This window comes from Podarcis cretensis (assembly GCF_951804945.1).
Source record: "Podarcis cretensis genome assembly, chromosome: 1".
In the NCBI taxonomy this organism is placed as follows: domain Eukaryota; kingdom Metazoa; phylum Chordata; class Lepidosauria; order Squamata; family Lacertidae; genus Podarcis; species Podarcis cretensis.
Genome location: NC_137170.1, coordinates 119,146,398 through 119,155,025, shown reverse-complemented (window position 1 = coordinate 119,155,025; position 8,628 = coordinate 119,146,398). Strand labels below are relative to the sequence as shown.

Sequence of the window (8,628 nt, the reverse complement as noted above, 5' to 3'; positions counted from 1 at the left end):
TGAGACCGAAGGACGGGAGCTCACCCCGCCGCGGGGATTCGAACTGCCGACCATACGATCGGCAAGTCCTAAGTGCTGAGGTTTTACCCACAGCGCCACCCGCGTCCCACCGAGAAGTCAAGTAGGACTTGTCAAATAAGTGTGTTTTTGTTTGGGGTGGGGGAATGGGCTGCATGTCTGTGATACTGGGGCAAAAATGCAGCCAGACTTGGTAAGGTTCCAACGCAAAACTTTAATAAATTAATACGCATGCCCAATAAAAATACAAAATTACCATTTAAAACAACAACAAACCAGTCTTCATTCGTTCAGTTTGCCACCTTTAACTGGATCTTTACAAAAAAAGGCATGACTTCAAAGTGGCAGCCACAACGTAAAAGAAAAATGCACGCCATTGTTAAAACGAATGCTATAGAACCCAGCTAGAAATTACCATATTTACTCGAGTCGAATGCACCATTGAATCTAATGCACGCCTCAATTTTTCAGAACCTTGGGGGTGGGGGAAGGATTTGCTGGCGAATGTAAATGTGCTATCGAATCTAATGAGCACCTTAAATTTCGCAACATAATTTGGCCAAAAAAGGCACGCATTAGATTTGAGTAAATACGGTATCTTTCAAAGTAGGCTAAGAATGAGGGGTGATGTCAATGAAGGGCTAGAGGTCTTAGTTCACTGCAATCTGCTCTCTCTCCCCCCCCCCCCGGCAACTGAAATATCAGAAACCAATTACGGAACGTAGTAAGAAACCCACAACAGATTTACACTGAGAAACATGCTAAAGTACAATCACAGACTATTCCAGAACACAGAAGCTGTGCTGTTCCTGTTGTGTCCTTTGCAGCAGAAGCCTCACAAGCGAGGGTAAAACAAGGAGGAGACCTATTTCAGTTTGAATTTCCTGTACTATGATGAAACCCCCCCAGACTTATTTAGTACTGGAAAGTACAATATATGTTCCCAACATTGTCTGAATGATACCACACAAGCAACGATAAACAAGCACCTTTCATACATCAAAAACCTCACAATCAGGCTCCACTTCAAAATATTCCTTCATCATCCCCGGTTTCTCTTTTTTTTCTTTTTCTTTTTTGCAGTTCATTTAAAAACATACATGCACACCCACACCCACAAACAAGTTCAAAATAAAATATCTTCGTTTTTTATAAGCATCTCCACCACAAGTCTCTGGTAACGGATATCGTTCAGGGCAGCCATAGCATCAAGTTCCGGCGCTCGCATCAGTGTTGGTCCAAAAACAATGCCCAGGTTCTCTGCGTTCATCAGATTCTCCTTTTCGTGGAGCGTCACCCTGAAACAAGGAGGGCTACAGTTAAAACACAAAGCGCTGGGAAGACATTATTGGTAGCTGCCAGACTGATCTCACGAACATGGAACCAGAAACACAAACCACATTGAGGCTACTAATTAAATGTTTTAATGGTCATAATGTATTTTGCCCTATTGGCAGCTGTATGTCATCAGATATTCTCCCCAGCAGCAGAGCAAGCTGATTGGGCGCATGGGAGGGCAGGGAAAACTGGGGCAGGATGCTCCACGGGACCTCCGCAGAGTCTGCCTACCTCTTTTTTTAAAAAATATATTTTTTAAGGTTTTACAGAACAAAAAAGGTTAATAAAGAAAAATAACAAGGAAAACGAGATAGGAAAAATACACGGGAAAAATTTCAAAATACAAAATACAAAAAAAGAAAGAAAAAACACTTAAAAATAAATCCTTCTTTTCTTTATCTTATACTTCCTTTACTTATTTCCCTGACTCCCTCACACCTCCCTTTTCTGTGTTCCAATTCACATTATTTAGTTCAGCAAGTCCTTTCCCTCTTTGTTTTAATCTTAATCCAATATCTTAATACCTTATAACTTTATATTTTCATCTGTTATCAATCTATTTTTAAAGATTCATTTTAACCTTGTTGCTAAATCCGCTTCGTTTCAATCCAACATCATTTTAACTTTCAATAATTTTACAATATTTCTGCAGATAATCTTTAAATTTCTTCCAGTCTTCTTCCACCGACTCTTCTCCCTGGTCCCGGATTCTGCCAGTCCTTCAGAGTCTGCCTACCTCTTCCCACTCAGCTGCCCTACAGCTGAGGGCGAACTGTTTGGGGCAGCGGGGAGCCTGTGTGCGCCCAAGCCACCGTGTCACTCCCAGAAGAGACGTGTGGCTTGGGCACGCTGCAGGCCCCGTGGTGAGTGCCGCCCGCCATTTTCTCACCCCCTCAGTGGTGACACCCGGGGCGGCCCGCCCCCACCACACCCCCTTCCTCCGCCCCTGATTCTCCCCTCTCTACCCCGTTTCCAGACAGTCTGCCTTATGATCACTGCTTTACAGAAATCCAGTTGGCAAGACTTGGGGGAACACTTGAGTCCCAACTACAGGAACCCTGAGAATTACAGTTTTGCAAAGGAGTTATCATTCTCCAACAAACTCTTCTCATGGAAACTAGTTTCTTTTGTTAGTGCAGCAGGGGGTTCAATTCACATATGGGGCCCAGAAAACCCTGTAGGCACCCTGATTGTGTTGATAATTCTGTACTCTTAAGATCTGACCTTACAACAATTACAGCACGTGAAATCTGATGTTAAAAGGGGGTCCTTGTGATTATAAACAGGGTTAGAAAACCAGATATCTGAGCCAGGCACCAAATGGCTCCTTAAACCCAGGGTTACAGTTACCAAAAACAGAATGCCTCTTTGCCATTTGGGGGCCATACGGCAGGAAAGTTTTGTTTTTTAATAGGACTTTTTGGTTCCTGAAATTCATTTTGATTGTGCAGATAAAATATAATGGACAGAATTCTACAGGATGTGTTGCTAGTATGTGAAAACAGGTAAGGATCCCCAGGCAGGCAACTCCAGATGGTGGAGATGTCCGGCACCATCCTGGTACAGTGGTACCTCTGGTTACATACTTAATTCGTTCCAGAGGTCCGTTCTTAACCTGAAACTGTTCTTAACCTGAAGCACCACTTTAGCTAATGGGGCCTCCTGCTGCCACCGTGTGATTTCTGTTCTCATCCTGAAGCAAAGTTCTTAACCCGAGGTACTATTTCTGGGTTAGCGGAGTCTGTAACCTGAAGCGTATGTAACCTGAAGCGTATGTAACCCGAGGTACCACTGTATCTGGGCATCTTCACTTGGTTGCAAGTGGCTGATGGCCAGGTGCAAAATGCTCCTGGTGCTTGGCAAATTTTGACCATGTTGGAAACTACTGCCCTAAAGGACTACTGTGAGACGGATATCCCCTTAGGGGCTCCTTAGAGCAGCCTTTCTGAACCTGTGGGTCCCCAGATGTTGTTGAACTCCCATCACCCCTAGCTAGCAAGGCCAGAGCTCAGGGATGATGGGAGTTGTAGTCCAACAACATCTGGGAACCCACAGGTTGAGAACTGCTGCCTTAGAGGAAGGATGAAAGTCTAGAATTGAAAGAGGCCACGTACTTCTATGGAACCACACACACATCACTTTTCATGTTATAAACAGTAAAATGGAATAAATATAAAGCACACAAAGCAAACCATCTAAATGCATTGAATAAACATCTATGATACACAATCTATGTGGTAAATGACAGGAAAAGTGATTGTCTCCCTCTCTTCGGACTCCGTTTGAATGGCGCAGCATGGAAGCAGCTGTCTTGAGAGGCTACAATACGCTTTATGGTAGTTAATTGCCTCTCAGAACAAATTAATATTTGTAAATTAGCTGGTGAACAGATTTAATTCATATCACAGGATTACAACTCAAAATCCCCATCAAGGGCACACATATATAACTAAATACCCACTGTTGAGATGTCTGTGAATTATAAATAAAACATCAGCAGCCCCCTCTCCACCGTGTTCATTCTATATTATAGAGTAAAATAAATTTCAGACACCTATCATGATAACTAGGAGCTGATAACTGTTTGGCATATTGTTCTGAAGCTGGCCAACCTCTGCAGTTTCTATTTACAGCGAGTCCAAATATAGCCAAGCAGGCTGACCAACTGAATTTGATAACAAGACTTCATTAGCTGTTCCCTCATCGCAACACGTCTTTGTGAGCATGCCTATAAAAAGTTATATGCTGCTTATGTACCTATGTGAAATGGGTATGGCTGAGTTACTCTTGCATCTGTGGAAATTTCTTGGCTATTGCTATAGAAAAGAGCTGGTTGGCCTTCACACTAAATAACAAGTTTTTTTGGAAGTCTATCAGAAACTACTCTCTTCCTCCTTTCTTGCCTCTTTTGCTGTTTGCATTTGCATTTTTGTGCATTTGACTTTTAAAGAGGATTTTGATTGCGAAATTATACTTGCACGAGTGGAGTATATATTTAGAGAATACTTTTTAAAGAATAAACCACTACAAATCATCTGAAGTGGCATGTGCACATTTGTCAACGGATCCCATTAATATCTCGCTGAGCTTCTCAAAGAAAATGGTGCTGTTAATAAAAGGGAATGAAAAATTGTTTTGGGTGTGACAGAGGGAAAGTGACCCCCCCCTTTTTTTTGTTAAGAGAGGAGAGCAGGCCTTAAATGTGCTTCACGTAGTCTGGATTGCGGCCTTCCTTATCCATAGCAAAGATGTTAATTTTTCCAAATTAAAAAACCAAAGCTTGTGCCAAGAACTAAAAATGGTTGTTCAAAGAACAGGGCACGCTATCGAAATATATAAAAAAATGAAACAATTGTCCAGTAGCACCTTAGAGACCAACTAAGTTTGTTCTTGGTATAAGTGCATGCACACTTCTTCCGATACACTGAAACTGAAGTCACCAGACCCTTATATGACTTCTGGTGACTTCTGTTTCAGTGTATCTGAAGAAGTGTGCATGCACACGGAAGCTTATACCAAGAACAAACTTAGCTGGTCTCTAAGGTGCTACCTGAATCTAGGGCACACTATCATTACTGGAATTTTATTGGCTGGGTACAGCAATCCTAAACCCTGGGCTGGGAACACTGGGAGAGCAACTACTACATCCCAAACTTTGCTGTTCAGGCCAGCCAGGGCTGAAGATGTGGCGGAGGGGGTTGCTCATTTTTTAATGTTTCAATTACAGACTGGCACAGCTGAGTTGGTTCAGCCAGATTTCTACTTTGAAACCGTAGGCCAAGCCATACTCAATGTGGTAGACAAGAAAAACAGTGCTGGGCATGATGCTATAGTCCATGTAACCGGGAAAGACAAATAAACTACCTGAAGATCCAAAGTTTGCATGGACTAACTAAAGGCATGGTTGCTCTGGGATAATCAGAATATTACTTTGCATTGTCTTGATGGCCAGAATGCTATCCTCCCAAAGAAAACTATATGATCAAAGAAAGTTCCTCAAAAGAGGGGGAAATAAGATGTCTTTTTGGTGGAAAAAAATGTTTTTGCAAAGGAAAACAAAAAACCAAACCAGAGAGAATTAGGATTACACTCTCAGGGAAGTTTAGATTTTTGAACAGTGTGCATGCAGTCGGTGCAACGCCAGCACCACGCTCTAACCAACTGAGCTATCCAAAGGGACAAATCTCACCTGTTCTTCATAGAATCATAGAGTTGGAAGAGACCACAAGGGTCATCGAGTCCAACCCCCTGCCAAGCAGGAAACAGTGAAGGGGAGCAAAAACAAAGAGGCATTTTACTGGATCTTTATTTTCAGAGGAAATAAATGGGGACGAGCGACTGTGCTGTGTGACCTCACAAGGGCTAAGTAATTCCAAAACCAATCTATGATCATTCCTCTGAATTTACAGCAGCCACATTTGACATGGAAACACTCACATTGTTTCGTAGATAGTTACATGAAGGGGGAAATATGCAATTCACACTTCTTGTTGAGAATTTGCTTATCAGGGCTCAACACGTGAATAGGGCACAAAGGGTGACATTCCAATGCTGTCTCTTCCACTGCCAGAAGGCACCCACCAACAGAACTGGGAAGGAGGAAATTTTATGGCAATTATTCCTTCTGCTGCAGCGCCTTTCCTTCTCTAAATCAGCTTTAGAAGTTTGGGGGACCCTCCAGTTCCTACATTTTTTGGGGGACGGGACACGTGTGACTGTAGGGAGGAGAAGAACTGCTGAAAATTGCCACTCCCTATTGAGTAATGCCTTCCATCACTGGAGTCCTACCCAGCAGTTGGCCCAAGAACCAGAGGCAAGAAACACCCAAGAGAAACTAAGAAGGACCATTCATTTCCATACCTTTTTAAATGCGCCATGAGATACCGTAAGGTTTCACAGTGAGCAGGAGGCAGCAGTTTCAGGGCTTCGTGAAGTATTTCCAGCTGTTCGTCAGGATCCGTGGTTTCTGAAACAAAAAATATCTGATCAAATTGAAGCCAAAATATGTGGGGGTTTCAAGAGTTTGGGTAGTCTTCCCAGATAATTCTTTGTTGTTGTTGTTTAGTCGTGTCCGACTCTTCGTGACCCCATGGACCAGAGCACGCCAGGCACTCCTGTCTTCCACTGCCTCCCGCAGTTTGGTCAAACTCATGCTGGTAGCTTTGCGAACACTATCCAACCATCTTGTCCTCTGTTGTCCCCTTCTCCTTGTGTCCTCCATCTTTCCCAACATCAGGGTCTGTTCCAGGGAGTCTTTTCTTCTGATGAAGTGGCCAAAGTACTGGAGCCTCAGCTTCAGGATCTGTCCTTCCAGTGAGCACTCAGGGCTGATTTCCTTAAGAATGGATAGGTTTGATCTTCTTGCAGTCCATGGGACTCTCAAGAGTCTCTTCCAGCACCATAATTCAAAAGCATCAATTCTTCGGCGATCAGCCTTCTTTATGGTCCAACTTTCACTTCCATACATTGTAATTATTGTAATTAAACAGATGATGAGGAATGGTTTGTGAAGCGGAGAGTTTCTCCTCAGCTCTCAAGTTTTAAATTAGTTTTAACTCATCTAATCAATATTTTACCAAGTGGAGACCAGAGGACGGAGTCCCGATTTTATCTGCCTTGGGAGTCTGTTTTTAATGAATTTAGACTCATTCACGAAGGGAGTATTGCATGACACAGCGTTTTTCAGATATGGGCAGCTAGCCTGTATCATAAACCTTGAACAGCTGCATTTGTCGGTGTAGTAAAGTATTACTGCTGCTATTTACAGTTTGTTCATTTCAGGTAAGAAAACAGATAGGTGCTGTAACACCTTGCACAAATTTGCTTTGGACGGGAACCCCCCCCCCCCCCCCGTGGAACCTGTGTTGCCTGAAGTTTTAACAATAAAACAATGAACAGGGTGATGATACAATGACTACTGCAATCGACACAGTGGCGTAGCGTGGGGGGGTGCAGGGGGGGCCGGCCGCACCGGGCGCAACATCTGGGGGTTAGGGTTAGGGGGCGCAAATCCACGGGTTAGGGGGCACAAATTACTTGCCTTGCCCCGGGTGCTGACAACCACTGAATCGACACAAGATAATACCACCAAGGCAACCATCTGTAAACAAACCAACGTCCACAAGAAAGGCAAAAGTATTTTCTTTCCCAACTTGTTTTTTGCTCTTGTTTAAGATAAAACCTAACAAAAACACTGTCTTGCCTGAAGTTTAGCATCTAGGACAGGAGTTGCTGAAAGGAACTGAAGATGAAAGAATCTACCCTAAAGTTATGTTTTCTTATTTCACCTAATATTTTGAACTTATCTGATAGGAGATATGGTGGTCACATGAATGCAAAAAAGAAGATCGAAACAAGTTTAGCAAGTCATTAGACATTTGGTGCTTCTGCTGGGGGTGGGTGGGATTAATGAATGTTTACTCTTGCTCCCTTGCATAAAGAAGTGAATACAATAAAATATTGGAGGTGTGTGTGTGTGTGTGTGTGTGTGTGTCCTACCAAGATATTTCTGATTCTACTTCTGAAAAGGTTGTTGACTTCAACTTGCTCTTAAAGGATGACTGTATAATAAAATGTTACTCTAGCTTAAACAGACACAAATACACAATCGCCACAAGTTGCTTGACTCTACAAAAACAAAACCTATGGAGAATCTAGAGATAATAAACAATTAAAAAAATCACTAAAAGGCGGGGGGGGGACAAAGTTCATTTGAAAAATAGTATAAGCTAAAACTTACTTGCAGAATCTATAAACTTTGGGTAGGCATCATATGTGATTAGCGGAATTGGCAAATCCCTGAAGTACAGTTTAAGTGCACCTGTGATAATATTGATATCTTCATACGTATTCACAGAGATGTCTGCTTTTTCCCCATCTGTAGGTAAAAACGAGGGAGAAAAGGGGGTGGGGGAGAGGAAAAGCAAACAATGTAGGAGGGTTATTTTCATACAAAATTGAACATTTACTGGTGTTCACCTTTTTGTTGTCCCAGCAAGCCTTTTGTAAACAACTCCAGTACTATATTGGCATAGGTTTCAGCCCTAAGTCAAGTACACTTAAACCAGCTTGTTCTTCTTTTCACAAGACGTTATAAATTAAATAATGATTGCTTTACACATTAAACCAAGTCTTTCTTCCTTACCAGCGAATTGATACAGATAGTGAGAAATTAATTTATGTTTACCTCAATTTGCAAGAGCGATTCCTTTACTAAGTGAGATGACAATGGCTGGATAAATCAGCCACATCACTACTCTGTCCTCTGCTCAG

General features: G+C 42.4%; 1 protein-coding gene across 4 annotated transcripts in view; it reads right to left on the bottom strand.

Annotated features, from left to right (window-relative positions):
* Window positions 1–212: 212 nt before the first annotated feature.
* The window catches only part of CHN1 (chimerin 1), a 105,223-nt gene continuing 96,807 nt past the window's right edge, over window positions 213–8,628 (bottom strand). For all 4 annotated transcript variants that reach the window (XM_079980545.1, XM_079980546.1, XM_079980548.1 and 1 more), the window contains 3 exons: window positions 8,096–8,233; window positions 6,217–6,322; window positions 213–1,316 (listed from right to left, as the gene is read on the bottom strand). In XM_079980545.1, coding sequence (XP_079836671.1) covers window positions 1,145–1,316; window positions 6,217–6,322; window positions 8,096–8,233 — 416 coding nt within the window. In that variant the 3' untranslated portion in view covers window positions 213–1,144. The remainder of the gene's footprint in view (window positions 1,317–6,216; window positions 6,323–8,095; window positions 8,234–8,628) is intronic.